Source organism: Venturia canescens, chromosome 4 (genome assembly GCF_019457755.1).
Source record: "Venturia canescens isolate UGA chromosome 4, ASM1945775v1, whole genome shotgun sequence".
Lineage (NCBI taxonomy): Eukaryota > Metazoa > Arthropoda > Insecta > Hymenoptera > Ichneumonidae > Venturia > Venturia canescens.
This window is the reverse complement of record NC_057424.1, coordinates 9,364,266-9,381,304: the sequence shown is the minus strand read 5'-3', so window position 1 is coordinate 9,381,304 and position 17,039 is coordinate 9,364,266. Positions and strand designations below refer to the sequence as shown.

At 40.7% G+C, this 17,039-nt stretch overlaps 1 protein-coding gene across 3 annotated transcripts in view; it reads right to left on the bottom strand.

Moving 5' to 3' along the window:
- Shab (Shaker cognate b) overlaps positions 1–17,039 on the bottom strand; it is a 37,937-nt gene that overhangs the window by 9,831 nt on the left and 11,067 nt on the right. For 2 of the 3 annotated variants that reach the window (XM_043415503.1, XM_043415504.1), the window contains exons 2-5: positions 14,286–15,619; positions 7,456–8,302; positions 5,207–5,505; positions 1,318–1,401 (exon numbers count right to left, since the gene is read on the bottom strand). In XM_043415503.1, the coding sequence (XP_043271438.1) occupies positions 1,318–1,401; positions 5,207–5,505; positions 7,456–8,302; positions 14,286–15,317 (2,262 nt within the window). In that variant the 5' untranslated portion in view covers positions 15,318–15,619. The remainder of the gene's footprint in view (positions 1–1,317; positions 1,402–5,206; positions 5,506–7,455; positions 8,303–14,285; positions 15,620–17,039) is intronic. The other variant, XM_043415505.1, reaches the window with a different exon arrangement.

The following is a 17,039-nucleotide window of genomic DNA, read 5'->3' as shown; positions in this document are numbered from 1 at the left end:
ACTGCGTTGAAATGTTCGATGGCGTATACCAAAAGCAACTTGTTTGTAGATTTTTTGTCGCGACTGCGTAAACTAAAGTTTCTAAAAAAAATTCAAAGCTGTCGTGTTTCGGTGTATTATTTGTGCGAGAGTGAATAAATAATCGTATTATTTGTAGGCTCGAAAAAAGAATAATTTCAAACAGTGGTGTGTGGTGCAGTTAAAGTACATTGCTCTCGGCCGAAAAATATACTTCGAAATGAGAGAAAAACGGAAAATGTGTTCCCTGTTACCTGGGCAATCTTTCTCGTTCTACAATCGATGGATTTTCATTTAAATCCATTTCGCAAACTGCAGAACTCAACATTTTTATTTCCAAGCGATGCGCAAGCATTGCAAATTCTCACGAGATTTATTACCAAAGAGAGATAAACGTATACGAAACACTTACCCGCAACAACGTTTTACTTTTAAAACACACTTTTTTATAGGCTGAAGGATTTATCCAATAAAAATATTCCAAAATTCAGATCAAATGAAATTACTGAAAGTAATGAACCGTTCCACAGCTATGAGGAGTCAAAAGTAACGAAATTTCGTAAACTGAATAACAGTTTCACTCGAAAATCAGTCAAGAATACCACCGTCGTGAGCATCGAATTTTCAACAATATTCATCTCTCCACTTGCAGCATTATTCGAAACAATGAAAACCAAAAGTTTTCTTACGAAGAGTCCATTATTTTCGACCATTTTTAAAGGTAAATATCGAGTAATTTTCCAATTTCATGACACCACAAGTTCGTTTTGATTTTCACTTAAAAACTTTTCTTTTACTGCAACGAGGATACGTCAGAGTCGAGAAAAGAGTCAAAGAGACGAAAAAGGGGATAAAAACGAATAAAAATGGGACACCCGAGACAGTAATATTTGAATGGATCGATTGGAACAAAAAGTACAAATGATTAGTGCCAAAGGTGACATAAAAATATACATATAGATAGAGACACATATGTAAAACGTATTTATTGAACGAATGAAATGTGCACGGCTCGCTCAGCAATGTATAAATCACGAGAACTTTCACGAAAGACGCGAAAGCAATTTAAACTTTTGACAACTTCTTTTTCGGCTTTGATATTCCACGCTACGGTTAACGATAAGATCGCGATCCTTTTTTCCGGTTAGCTCGATAAAGAAGTAGAGAGAGAAATTTTGAAGCAGCGAAAAGGAGAGGGCGAAAGTAGAGAAAAATAAATTTTATGAAATCTGTAACGTGAGCGCACGCGATCTATACATTGGCGAGTCGAAAGATAAAATGTTAGTGGTTTGTAAATACCTTCGTGGTACAAAAGCAACACTCGAATTCACTAGGCAATTCATCGATTCTCTCGAATTTCCTGCCATCTTTTTTTTCTTCATCCTATAATATTACACATTATTTCATATTCTATGCAATGATTAAACTCCTTTAAATATTCTGTTAACACATCGAACTCGACGGCGTAGTTGGACAGCCTGTTGGCTGTTTTCATTGGATTTAATCATTGTTTTCATTACGTACGATCTTGTGATGATAAAAAAGTGAGAAAACAGCGTGACTGGTTCAATTGCTCCGATCGAGTTCGTCGAGAGTGATCAATACTACAAAGCGTGGAGAGACAGGAATACAATTCACGGTTAATGTGTTTTCATCATCGTCAGGATACCTAACACATATTTTGTTGACAGAAAAAAGTAAAACAATGAAAAATTACATAGTACGAGACGAATTTTTACCAGCAGCAGGCACAGCCTTTCGAAAATCGGAGATACTCGTAACTACCAAACCGAAAAACACAATGCTTTGCATTTATATCGATAACAATGATCGCATTGTGCAACGTCATTTTGAGGAATCGACCCGTGCTATTTTTTTACTTACCCGATCAATCGAATTCAGTCATAGCAGCGTTCTTCGAAAAAAGGACTTTTCAAGTGGTCTCGAGCACCAGAATGTTGCAACGATTCTCATTGAATGAAAAACATCTTCAAACAAGATTTTTTGAAATAATTAACCAAAATGATTTCGAGTTTGACAGATCGATTTTTCGAGACTTGGAGCTAAATCTTACGCTTCAAAATGGTACAGTCCTTTTTTCAAACTATTTCAAAACTTTCGAATTATCTTATGGAGTTAAAGGAGAAAAGAAAACAATTTCGCTTCTCTAATATCGTCGGCCTATTCGCATCTCAAGATCGATAGTTATAGAACATAGATATATAGATATATTTAAATAATATTTGTATATACAATAAATAATGTTACAATAAAACATATATGCAAGGTAATAATAATAATATCTAAGGGTAATTCGAGCACAGTAACAATGTCGAAATAAAATAAAATAAAGTAACATCGTGAAATGGAAAAAAAAGAATCATTTATTGAACGTGTTTTACAAATTAGCCTGAACTCGTGTCAGCGTCTGCGTTGCTGCGTTTGTTTTTGTGTTTTTTTTTTCTGTTCCTTGTTTTTCGTTTTCAAATATTTTTTGTTTCTTCTACGAACTGGGATCCGTATAGTATTAATATTAGTATTTGGCGTGCGCTTAATTAAGGAATGTCTTGTCATTTACTTCGTCTCTCACTGACAGTAATTTTCCTCCCTTTATTATTTTGCTTTCTATTTCTCTCTCTCTCTCTGTCTCTCTCCCTTCATTTGTTTATTGTATTTGTTTTTCTGTATGTAAATCCCTCCGTAAAGCTTGTCCCGAAAAAGAAAACACGGACTTTGCGCTCTTCGATAATCCATCGTTAAACGTTTACTCCAAAAACGTCTCACGTCTGTACATTGCGTAAATCAGGCAGCATTGTCTGAAAAACAGTGACAAAAATCTTTTGAAACATCAGAGCCCATTTCAGCCTCGTTTCCACTAAATATGATTCAATACACATAAATATCTTTTCATATATTTACGTGTTAATATATGTTTATAAATCATACTAATAAAAAAGCGCCAAGAGCAGATCGAGACTCGTGAAATTTGAGGATGTTCATACCCGACCGAATCCGTTATTATCATCATCATAAATTGCATTGAGAAATCTACTTTTATCGTCGGTTGGGATAAATAATCGTACCATGTATACAAATGAAGGCTTTCCCGTACGTCCATCCTCTTTAAATAGAACAAGTAACGTTTCTTCCGCCACAAATTGCTCACTTTCTCTGTCTCCCTATTCTCGTCCTTTCACAAATTCTAATCTGTGTCCAAATCGTTTTATTTTCATCTGAAATAAATGTATTTACTTTTATTCTCGTCTGCAATATCATTTCAACACGAGGTCATGGAATCTTTCGCTAATGAAAACGCCTTTTAGCGTTGGCCATGAAAATTGTGCAATGAGAATTTTCGACCGAGGAAAAAACGTAGAAACCTTTCATTCGGAGAGATTCCATTGCTGTCTCTACTCCCTCGCTATTCCATTCGCCTCAGCTAAAGCGCTATCGACTATCAAGAAAACAGTGGATGAAGCCGAGTCATGAGGACGAAACTGCTCGACAATGATTCGGGATATTTCTCGACCAAAACACGACAATGCAAGGAAGGAGGCTGCCCTCGTAAATTTCGGTACAGTAAACGGCGATACTTCGAATCTAGTTTCACGTTGCATTTGTTTATCGAACGAGGAACGAAGACGCTTCCATGCTTCGAGCTCGAGACTCGAACTACTGAACGATAAATCTCCTTTTTTACCTGGCACAAAATTCTCTCCTACATACAATCGAATACGCTATTCATCAAACGTACCACTACTTCCTTCTATTTAACACTTTCTACGAGAATCCTTAGGAAGTATTAACTCGACTAAAAATACGATATTTCAAGTTTGTTTAATGCGGTGGTTAAATAAATGTATTCGAGTGCTCTTCGTCAGGCTCAAACCTCCGCACAAACAAACTAAAATATTTATCGCTGATCGAATAAATCGTGAAAATGCATTTTGGAATGATTCGTGTCCCGGAACTTGAGACCTGAATTGTTTAATTGTAAAACGACGCATTATCTGACCTGATTGATACGAACTTTGTAAATGGATCAAAATTAAAGTTGGAAGATAATAATATCACAGCGTGTAAAATCTGACAGACAAGAAGGAAGAGAAAGAAGAAGAAGAAGAAGAAGATTTAAAATAGCAAGAGGACAGTAATAAACTTTGTCGAATCCGTAAACGCTCATTTGTTTATTGTATTTTGTTTCTCATCCTTTTACAAAATTAGCAATATGGAAATTTCAATTGGCGTGTTATCTGCTGCTAGTAATATTTCGCCCAACCGCAAGGAACTCCGCGTTTATTTTGTTTCATACTTTGTAAGATAAAAACAATGAAAATCAATGATTAAAACACAATAAGAGCAATACTGTTGTACTTTTACATCGATTGGTCTTTCGGGCTCCTCAAATTTCCAGACTACTCGTGTATAACATTTAAAACAGCTATGCGAAAGCTACAACATGATTATACAAAATGTTTAAACTACACATAAAGCGCTGCACTAGAGCCGAATTCATTTTGACTATTAAATTCACACATCGACACTATGACGTTTCAAATGTTTTACAAAATACGGAGGAATTCTAAAGTCTGCGTGATTATGGGATCACCGTGAATGATTTACCGGATGAAAAACCTCTTCGAATACTATTTTTTAAAATTCTCGTATACTCGAGATTCGATTTTGTGAGTACGTTTCAAAATCGAGCATATACGTCAGAGGGACGTGGTTTTTTTCAAGACCAAAACTGAGGTCATCCGCGGTGGGATTTCGAAATTTAGATCGTTTCAGCCGGAGGGGGATGGTGCTCGAATAAACAAAAGTGTTGTTTCTTTTGAGCGAGACATTTTTACATTGGATTAGAAAATACGACTCTACTCCTGTGAAAAAAGTTATTTCGGATATTTCATTTTAGTTTAAAGATTCATTCGAATATATTCGATACCGACGAAAAAATAGAGGACTGGAGTTTAAATGAATTCGCGGTGAAACAACGAATTGGTATTTGTCGAGCTCTTAAGGAGCTTTGGTCCGTTGAGCAATATGTAACATATAAAAGCAGACATTGAAAATTCTCGAGCATGTAGACGCGAGGAGGAGGAGGAATGAAAAAAAAGTAAATGCGAAAATGAAAACACACGAGGGCTAATTTCGTGGATCGCTTTGTTTTTAATCGACAAGGACTTACGCTAGGTGTCGTATTTCCTTGATTGGAGTGTTGCCCCGGTAGTTCGTCTTGGAAATAATCGTCATTCTGTGAGCCCGGTATAGTTTGAGCAAAATCAAGAAGACGACGATTGGGGCTGTCCGGCGTGTTTGGCATGTCGTTCGGTATTGCCGGAAATGACGATGAGGCACTTCTACGATGTCGTGAAAGACTGTAATGTTCATAATTACGATAACAACCGGGTCCCGTCTGTGCCGGTCCCCTACCACAGGCCGATTCTCCCTCGGTACTATTACCATCGACTCCCGACATGTTGTGACCTAAAAAATGCACAAAAACGTATTACCATGTTCTCGAGCGGCTCGGCTCGACCGAGTCTTCGATGCGAGACGTTTCGCGATCGCTTTTATTATGAGGCAATCGATGACAGGCGAGGAGTTTCACTATCGTTAACCACACGGAAGGGATTCGAGGGCCGAAGGGAACGTGCACGCGGTGTCGAGCACACAAGTCCCATAACAATGGAAACAAACAAACGAAATAATTGGTCCAAACGGGCACGGGGAATTAAAGCGTCGATGATTTTTCATTGCCGCTCGTCACAAGGCTTCTGTTATCGATTCGTGGCCCACGAGCCACCGTAGTTTCGATGTCATAAGGTCGCTCGGATAAAACATGTGCGCAGTTCCCACGAGCAGCGGATAAAGCGAAGAGAAACACGAGGGAGTTGGTGCGAAGGGGGCCGGAAAAAAGGAGAAATAATAGAAAAAGTGTGTCGCCGAGTGGAAAATTGTTTTGCTCGATGATACGCAAACTAGAGTTTCGTATGTCGCACGCAGACTAAACATCGTGTCCGTACAGACTCGCTTGATGGGTAAGGCGATGGGATCGTCGATATTACATGTGCGCCAGTCGGCGAGTCTGACCAAAAAAGGTTCGAACTACTGCTTGTTAGCACGGCAAGGGGCTAAAGACTTTCGTAGAACAGCGCCGGTGAACCAGTACTATGTTGAACGTACACCAACTACAAGGCGAGGCGTTTTTCGTCGTCACGATAACGAGAACGAACATTTATCGATGGAATTGCAAAGATGGAACGATTATACCGCGTTTGATGAGCGACGAGCGAAAATATCACAAAATATATGCCACCATCCAATGAAACAAAGAGCTATCGATTCGTACGATAAGCGTTTGAGGGAAAAACCTTATTTGAATTGAATAATTCCTTGAACAATCCTTGAAAATTTACTTGAATAATCAAGTAAATAAAGTGGGATTGATTCTCGAGAAAATCGATCCTAACGAGTCCTTGTCGATGGGCTTCTTTGTATCATGCGCAATTTCAAAGTCTTTAAGGGGGCGGGGTAACGTCAATTTGGTGAACAAAAATTTTAAGATTTTTTTTTCACCCGTTACGGATGATGCAAATCTATTTTATTGATTGTGACATCGTAATACAACTCATGAACAAGATTTCTTGAAGTTTTAAAACTCGAACGTCGCGATGAAAAAGTTGTCCACCTGTGAACAGTGTAAATCGAAATCTACTCGAGCGATCCTCTCGAAATTTGCTTCCTCACGCAATTGACCGAGTATCTGCGAGAGCTTTTTTCCAATTTTTCTTATAATTATTAATTTTAGTGAGCATTTTATAGAGCATTAGTGTTTTCACCTCCAAGTGTCACAAAAAATGTAGAAAATCGAAAAAAAAAATCCTCCCGCAGAAACCTGGTCGATTGTGTAAGGAAGTACGATGCCAAATTTCATCAAAAGGATCGATCGAGTGGTTTTCGATTTATACCATCGATTTGTAACCATCGAGTTAATTATTGAAGTTCGGCTTTTCAAAACTCCGAAAATATTGTTAAAAAATTGTTAAAATTGGGCCTTTTTTGACCGAGCAGCCGTAACCCCGTCCTTGAGGAATCGTTCGAGTGGAGAAGATTCGACAATATCCGCATAATTTAGACAACTAATAAAACGCATGGAAAAAAGGAACGAATCGATAGTCGTGGTTCCTCGATGTCTGTTGCAAAGTGTTGAGAAAGCAAGACTCGATTCTCGTTAATTGGCGCGTCGAATCGCCCCATAAATATTTAGATTCGAATGAAAAATATGGAAAGAAATAATGAACGATGAGATCGAACACGGTAAACGTTTATTTTGAATGAGAGGCACGGATGACAAATGGAAACGAATAAAGCTGTAGGTGAAATGGAGTGATAAATTTGGGCAAAGTGCTCTAGGAGAATGCGGTATAGTCTTACCCGTGTCAACGATCACGTCGATGAGATCCATGCTCTTGGCGAAAGCATCCCTTAGATTGATATGGTGGAATGAAACAATGCTTCCCTCGCGTTTGGCTCTTTCGAGCGCCTCGCGTCGTTTAAGGGCCTTTTCGCGTCTCATCTGGTTTTTGTAGAACTCGGCGAAGTTATTGACGATAATGGGAATAGGCAACGCAATTACCAGGACACCACATATACAACACACACTTCCAATAACTTTGCCAAGAGGAGTCGTAGGATAAATGTCTCCGTAACCTACGGTCGTCATGGTGATTCCTGCCCACCAAAACGTCTCCGGAATGCTTATAAATTTGGTCCCGGGCTCTTCCTTCTCCGCGAAGTAAGCGAGACTCGAGAATATGAGTACTCCCATTGCGAGAAATAACATAAGAAGACCGAGCTCTTTGTAAGAATTTCGTAATGTAAAACCGAGGCTCTGCAGTCCGGTTGAGTGACGAGCGAGTTTCAATATTCTCAATATACGCATTATACGAAATATCTGTACTACGCGTCGCACGTCTTGAAACTGATCGGTAGCATTTTTATTCGTCTCGACGAGAAACAACGAGACGAAGTATGGCAATATTGCTAGTAGATCTATTACGTTTAGACCGCCCTTGAAGAATTTCCATTTGTCCGGAGACGCGCTGAATCTAAGCACGTACTCGAGTGTAAACCAAGTGATGCAAACCGCCTCCACCATAGCGAGCTGCGGATTATCTTGAAAGTTTCCCTTTTCATCGTTCACTTGCATACTAGGAATGGTGTTGAGAGTAAGTGCAATCGTCGATAGCACAATAAAGAGTATCGATATCACAGCTATCACCTGCAAATTCACGTAATTCATAGCCATCAACAAAATACTTTGATTCTTCATCATCTATAGTTTTTTTTTTCTCTCTCAAAATTTTACCGATTTTACAAATTATATATTCATTGAAATTTTACTGCTTTACACTCTGTGGCTTTAGCTCGACTCGTTAAATGGACTGTTTTTTAAATCATAGCTGCTCTGTCGATATCGAATATCATTTCATTGCTCCTTATTTATTCTCGTATTTGAATTAATTGTATTCGAAGACGTTCGTGTGGTTGGATCACCTTGAAAAGTCTTCTCCATTATCAAATCTCTCGAGTCTTTATTCATTGAAAAAATTCTCTGTTTATCTTTAATACTCTTTGTTTCATCAAATCGAGACGCAATTACGGGACGAGGAGGGTTGCTCGCTCGTCGCGAAATCGCGTTGCTCTTCTCATCATCGATATGTGCAAACATTGAAAAAACAATAAAAATAATAACAATTATCATGAAACTCTTTAATCGTATTTATTCATTGTTACTATCGTATCAGAACGTAGTATTTTTTCTACGACCACTCTCCTCCTCACGAATCCCGGGTAAACATCTGAAATCCGGATGCTTCCAAGAGCTTCGCGTTCTCGTATATCACCTTAACGCCTCACGGTATTCACATCATCATCTTTGCAAAATTTTACAATATTCTTAGCCATTTGCCGAATAAATAATATATTCCAACGAGTAGAACACAAAAACGTACCAAATTATAACAATATCCATGGATCGATAAAACAAAACCATTTTTATATTCACGCGATCTTGCGATCGTGTATAACTGTCGCATTATACACGTACAAATGCTGCGAATAAAAGGTGCGTGAATACTACCATGTAAGCGTTAAAAGCAATACACAGCTGGACCAAAATTATTCATACAACCCATTGCGCCCCGAAACAAGGAAAAATGCTAGTTTTTTTTTTTTCGTTTTTTTTTTTTATCCAATATAACAAATTTATATAACAATATATCGAAAGCATATCGAGACATTATAATTTGCATTAGCGATATCGATTACCATATATAATTACGTAAAAACGATCAAATGAAATTCGAATATTAAAAAAAAACACAAGGAACATAACACTTTGCATCGTTCGTCACCGGACAATTATATCCGCACTTGTTTGTAATATCCACGATTTATCTCAGGTATCATCGCGAGAATCAACTAAATTTATAGCACACCGAACACGAGCGGTGAACCTTTCGTTTCGTTCGAGATCCGAATGAAGGAGAAAAATCGAGTAGAAATTTCGATTTTTACGGATTGAAATACTGGTCAAGTCATTAGAATGGTAAGATAAATAAGTGGGGAGTTCCTTCATCGATGAATAATCTTGGAAGGAACGACTGAACTCTTGCCGGACTCCATGATACTTAGCGAATAATTATATCGATCGAAAACAACCATTCGCACAACACATTCGCACAAATAATCCGCGTTTCTTCTCGCGAATAAACGATCGTCGAGTGTATTACAACTTGTCAATATATTTTCAAGAGTTGCGAGAGGTATAGAAGAGCGAGAAAAATCCCTCGATTCGGGGGACTCGCGGGTCCCCGCCATCAGCAGAGACAAAAAACCTCAAGGATCGTTAATCATGGAGAAACTTGGACTCCAGTTGTATACGCTCTATACGCATGAACTTATCGTAAACGAGAGTTTATACAGGACACGAGGCTCGAGCGAAGAAGTTCGGAGGATTTTGACAAATCTTGAGTGTCTGAGAGCGCGGATAAAAAAGCGGCAAAGCCGAGGCGAGAGTGTTCTCGAGTCTGAGTACGACGGTACAGAACAAAGAGCGGTGTTAAAAGTGCTTGAGAAAAGAAGTGTCCTCGAGTGTGCTGCGAGCGCAGGACAATTCTTTTCCCTACTGCATCGTATTTTTCTCTAATTGTTTGTTATGCTTTCGGGCAAACAAAAATATGAACGAGTAAAGCGAATTTCTCGGTTTCGAGGGACGTTCAATGTCGACTGTGAGAACAAAAAAATGTGAAAAAAAAAAAAGAAGTTTTCTCAACGCGAAATTCCCGACACAGACTGACCCTTTCGATCGCACGAAACGAACCAAAAATTGACACTCGCGTGACGCTTTTTTCACGGGGATTTCTCGCGAGATCACACAAAACACACACCGCTATAATCTCCTCTCAGGACCCCACTCCGCCGCACAATACGACAGTGACCACGCGTATCTTGATCCATAAATCGTTAAGAATTCCATTCGCGTTATGCTCAGATCCCGATCTCCAAATCTCACTCAGCGAAACGTTCAATTTTCTCGAAATTGCCACCGTCAATAATCGTTCCAGTTCAAAATAATTTACCTCCAAACTACAAAAGTACTCCCCAATATTCTCGCCGAATTTCAATCGATTTTTTTGACAAGTTTCATTCGAGGCCCTGGACGAGATTAAAAACCCATTTTCTTCTACTCAAATATTTCAAACATCTAACGAGCCGCGCAGTGGGATCTTACATTTGGTCACTTTCCGCGTGCGGAGTGGTGACGAGAAAGGACGTACGTGATACCTGGTAATCGCGTGTAAACCCTCCCATTATCATCGGGATCAATCACATTGATAATTCAGGTCAACATTACTTTTTCGTATTTTTTTTTTTCTCTCACTCGTTTGCTTCGTTTCTGCTCATTCTTTCGTTGCATTTTTTCTCGTCTTTCGTTTTTTTATTTTTCGGCTTTTTTGTTTTTTTTTTTGTTGTTCTTGATAAATAGCGTAACATGAAACTAGAAAAGCTAGAATTATACATGTATACAGATAGTAATCGAGTAGGTTACACCACCTAGAAATAAAGTATATATTACAAAACGGCGACATACTTTTATGAAAAAATCTAGCGTACACGGACACAGCTCGAATTTCCGATGACCCGCCAAAACCTCGGATCAAAGTGGACGCGAAATTTCTTCGTATTCGTTCAACAACGATATGGAGATTGAAAAATAATCGAACGAGGAAATACACCTCGCTGTGTACGTGTATGAGCACAAAGATACATGGAAATGAACCTGTTAATGCTCTGGGCCAAGCACTATTTATGTGTATGTATATATCGATATAAATGTATATATATACACATATGAAATAAATATATCATGAGTGCACAAAGGTCAGCGTTCATAGTCATCATATGCGCGGAGCATACGCGATTATATTTGCGAATAATAATTATACGTGAATAACTATGTAAATACTTGTGTATTCTTGTGTACATGTGTAACGATAAGTAGTGCTGAGACGATTTGATTTTATTCATTACGGCGTGATATTGTTTGCATTCTACAAAAGAAATAATCAAATAAACAGATTTTATTAAAAAGTGTGTTTCAGTGCTGCATCGGAGGAGGCTTCGTTGGTACTTTAATTGCAAAATCAAAATACCTACTGTTTGACGAAAGTTCTGCTGAGATTTCGCAATGATAATAATGATGGCATTAAGGGGTCTAGCCTAATTGAACGGGAAAAAAAGTTTTCGTACAGAAAAATGGGGGGATGACGGTTCCGAAAAAAAGATGGGTGCGCGCCGCTGATAAAATCTCTGGAAGGACGGATGATCGGAGAAAATGAAGAAAAGTGGTTTTTGATTCAATTGGTAAACAGCTATAGCGCATGTCATACGATTTTTTATTTCAAAAATGACAAAATGGCGGCGGTTTTTCCAAAAATTACGAAAAAGCGCGTTTTTTTTCATAGTTTTTTGGAGAAAAATCGTACGAACACGTGGTAGAATTTTGGTAAGGATCGGTTCAATAGTTTCGGAGATTTTATCAACGAGCTGTCCAAAAACGTACAAAATTTGAGTATCATACTTCGAAGTATGTTTAATACTTTCGAAAAATGCGGTAAAAAAAGGGATCGATTCTTTGAAAATAGTGATTAGGGAAGACCCCTTAATGATTCGGTGAGTCGAACGAAGGGTACCGTGAAGCTTCCTCGTCCAATGATCAGCTCATATCGAGTTGAAAATGTCGCCAAATAACTGCTCAACAAGGCGGCGGGGCGGTACACATTTTAACCATAATTTATCAGCAAGATGAAAGATGCTCAAGCCCAGTGATTGAAAAAGATGCTTTCGTTCGTAACCAAACGACAAATGCACGGGGCTAAAACGAGCTTCGCAATGTCTGGAGCCGCGTGTGACGTCGAATATTAATGAGAGTCGCGCGTTCAACGTACTTTTCAAAGCTCCGGTTGACTTCGAGTTCCAAGTTTTTCCGCATTCATAAAGCCACTTGCCAGACTCGAATATACGTACACGCGAAACGGGGCTATTTTGCTTCGAGTCGTATACGCGCGACGACGGAAAATCCAATTGTAGGAAAAGAGCACACGAGTGCGGCGGATCGCAACAACGAAGAGAGGGAGAGAGAGGAAGTAACTCGTCAATGAACGTGAAAAAAGGATGAATCGTGGCGGGGCTTTCGGCCTTCGTGAGACACGCGGTTGTATCGAATCGACCCCGTCACACGAAAGAATTTACTCGATAAGAGACCGTTGTACTCGGGGCTTTTGTTTCAAGCTTTCGTCGAGTTTTCCCTCGCCTCCTCGTACACACTTGGAGAATTACGGTGCATGGAACTCCGCGCGGGGAGCACAATGCATTCGCGTTTATTTCAGTCTCGCGCCGTTCTAAATATACGAACATCGATTATTCAACTTTATAAACATTGCACGAGTCTCGCGGTGCGCGGGGTACTCGCGGACCGAGTAATTATACGATTGACTGACTGCCGCGACTGCGCTATTGATCGGCGCGTCCGGAAAAACTTGCTTTAACAAATCCAAATGCATGCCAAAATTGAATTTCCTCCTTACTCTCTTTCGGTCCCACGGGTCTCGAAATAATATTTCAAATATTGATCCTCCGAGGTCGGCGCCGAGCCAAATACGGACTTTTACTACTCGCCAACCGCTTTGGGCTCTCGCTCCGAGTAGAACGAGCCCAGCTTGAGCGGACAATCTTTCCCACCGGTTTAGGCCAACTTTTACAAAAGCCTCAAAAGTCTGAGCTTGCGATTAATGTGAAGACGACGATCCCTATTCCCCCCTCCCCGCGACCCCTCGGCCCGCGGATTTGTCGTTTGGTGAGAAAAATTCATTTTTCACACAATATACCATATTACACTTTATAATATTTGCAAACATCGTTAAGCGAGCCGACAGAATAAATTTGTTTATCGTTCAACCGAATAATAATGAAAAGTAAAAAAAACGCAGCACCGTTTATCCTCTTTTTTCCTTCCTCAAATTCAGCACGAGCAATTGACATAGATAGCTTGATGAATCCGTGAATCGCGCAAGTCTCGTGTCAGAGTGTGTCAAGGTTTGTATATTATGCTATTTATCAGGAAGTGTGGTCGATTGTGATGTAAGAATAATGGGGGCATTGTATCGATAATGGATTTCGAAAGAGCTCGAGCGACGGGACGAAAGCGTCCGAGCATTTTACCTGAAACGACAAAAAGTAATTTGAAGGTAAGATTGAAAAAAAATTGAAAAAAACGATGTTTCGTCTCGTTTGATTTTCGCTTGGAACCGAGAGGCGCTCGAGTTATCTCAAAAAACATTGCACGTGGGCGGTGTTTACGTAGAATCAAAAGTACAAAGATAAAAGTTTGATTCTTCGGAGGGATTGTGTGGGCTCGAGATCGAGATTACCACGAGTATAAATCGCAGGATAAAAAATGTAGCTTAATACGTACCAGAGCGTTGGAAGAATGCGGTGAACATGAAAAGAGTGTGTGGGGGGGGGGGGGAGGGCGTCGGTCGACAATTTAGTGGGCATAGATTGCGAGATGGGTGAATGAAAAAAGTAAATTTCTCAGCTTCGTTCTTCGACCGATGAAGAAGGAACGAATGACGAAGGAGACAAAGAGAGAGAGAGAAAGAGTGAGCGGGACCGAAAGACCTCCCGGAGGATAAACTTACCCTGGCGGCGATGGACGTAGTCGGTTTTTCGAGTAGGTCCCACAGCCATTTTTGGTATTGCGCACATTTGCCCTCCCCGAATTCCTCCTCCTCTCTTTGCCGCAACGACTCAGCTTCCTTCCTCATCTCCTCGTGTACGTGTTCCTTTCTCTGATGATATTTGTGCTGGCAGCAGCTCTCAAGATACAATTCATCGACACCCCAATATTCGAGATCGTCGCTAAACGCCAATACGCACATCTCGTCAACGAGATGGAGTTTGCCAGTACGATAAAAATTTAATATTGAGCTAAATGATTTGGGATGACGATCGAAAAAGTATTCGTTATCAATGAGAGAATAATCGTCGCATAATTCGGTAATGGCTTCGTGAGTATTGCAATCCCTTAAGCGGCCGAGCCTCGTGTGGGGCAATCTCTCGAGGGTACGCCAGAGTACCTCGTGCTTAACGCCCCCGACGTTTATCGAAACTCGCCTGTTCAGAGCCTTCGATCGCATAATCATAAAAGGCTCTGGCGGCAATGAGGTCATGGATCGGGAGTAAGTACGTTGCTGCATCTGAAGAGGAAGAGGAAGAGGTGGCGGCGGTGGTGGCGGCGGCGGTGGCGGTGGTAATGGCGGCGGTGGCAAACCGCTGTTACCGAACGGCGCGTAACGCACTTCTTTGCTCCAGCCTGTAATCGGAGCGATGCCCGTACCCGGTGGCATAATGGTCGTACCCTCAAAACTGTACTGTTCGTGGTGGCCGATTCCATGGTGCAAACCGATTCCTCCTCCCCCTCCTCCGCCTCCTCCTCCTCCTGCTCCTCCTCCAGCGGTATTCGTCGTTGTGTTTCCTGTTGCGACGCTCGTTGTCGTACTTGTTCCACCGCCGGTCGTCGCCATCGACGAGCCACCTTTCCCGGATGCTGCTGCTGCTGCAACAACAGCGAGATAAGATGCCACGCAACTCGGGGGCAAAAATCCATTTCCATTACGGTCCGCCGGATCTTGACCCGATGCTTCTTCTCCGTATCTCCTATCGTTCAGCATCAGAGATGCGCTTTTTGGGGTTTATGCTCCCGGAGCTTTCCGACTAGACTCCGTACCCAGCACTTACGTCTTTCTCCGCTTCTCTTCGTTTTTCTCTCGTTGCAGTATCCTCCGTCTCCTCAGGCTTTTTCTTATTTCTTTTTCCACTGTACTCGCGTATCTTTCTCTTTATTTTTCCTAGTTTTTTTTCTACGCTGCTGCTGCTGCTGCTGCTGTTGCCGGCCTTCCCGGCACACGTTTCATCCACCGGAGCAGCTCCTCTCCGCCGCCGTCAACAAAGTGGCTTGTAGCCACTTCATAATCTGTAATCACGGAAATCAAGCTCGGTTAAGCTTCCTTTTCCTACGAGCATTACGAGCCTCCCTTCGTTAAACTTTTCAACTCGATCGAATCCGCGCACGAACGAGCGGAGCCCGCGGCGGCGCCAGTCTTTCTTTTGTCACCAGCGAAATTCTTTTCTTCTCAACAACTTTCGACAATGCGGAGCTCCCGCGAGCGTTTTATAAACGACAGCATTAATGTTGCACTCTCATTCGGAAAGTTCTCGCGACTCGACGTCTTTGTCCTTCCTCTCTTCGGCAACCGCGGCTACGTCACACGCTCACACAGTTCGCGCGTAAGTTCCAAAATTAGATCGCATCGATTAGATCCGAGTCAATATTTCACGGATGAGAGAGACGAGCCCAAATATTTCGATACAGATATTTATAAATACATGTATAAATAATATCGCTCATTTCCGCGAAACTAAAACGAGCCGCGTCGAGAAAAGATGTAACGAAATAAACCCCAGGCCGCCAGCTATGGCGAGATGAGAGATTCTTCGAGCGAATATTCGCAACCTCGCGAAAAGAATTTCACCCCCCTCGCACTCTTCACTTTAAATTCATACGGCATTCTCAATAAAACAATCCGACCTACCGATCATTCTTTAAATACCACGAGACGTTGATATTACTCGGATAAACTGACCCGAATGATGTAACGATCGATTTATTTCAGTCTATATATGCGGTGCATGGGTCAATGGCCCCGGGACCATGTCTGTGAAACGAGCTTTATTCAAGAGAATTGGGAATTTTTCGTTCCATTGCGATTGCTCATTGTTTTACAGCGCTGAATATTCTCCGTGTACTCGCTGCGGCGAAGAAACATTTTTTTACGAATTTTTAATAACGTTTTACGAAAAGCGTGAAAAGAAAATTTTGCGATCGTCGAAATTGGAGATCTACGCGGGACCGAACACTATTTTTCTTGGAGTTTTTAATGAACGGAAGAGCCGAATGTTGATGGAAAGTTTTGAGGCGAATTTCAAAATCGCAGCTCTCAACCATGTTTTTCCTTCCGAGTAAGAATTCATGCTGATTTCATGGAATTATTCAGGAATCCGAAAACTTCACACTGCGGATAAATCCATCTACATATATAGTTGCTCGTATTTTAATGAAGGGCAAAGAGAACTACGTAAAACTGACACAGTGATATACAGCGATGCTCGAGGAAACATTCGAGCTGAATCGATATTTGAGACTTTGCATGCACTCGCAGATTTTTCAGCACCGGAAAATTTCTCCGACTCGATGAAACTTCTCCGATCGTTAAATATGCAACTCCCTTTCAAGGATACTTGATACAGTGATTTGACAATAAATAAGAACGGGGTCGGAAGCAAAAGTATGAATAAAACGATAGAATTTGACGAAAGCTTTCATCTTTCGCTCG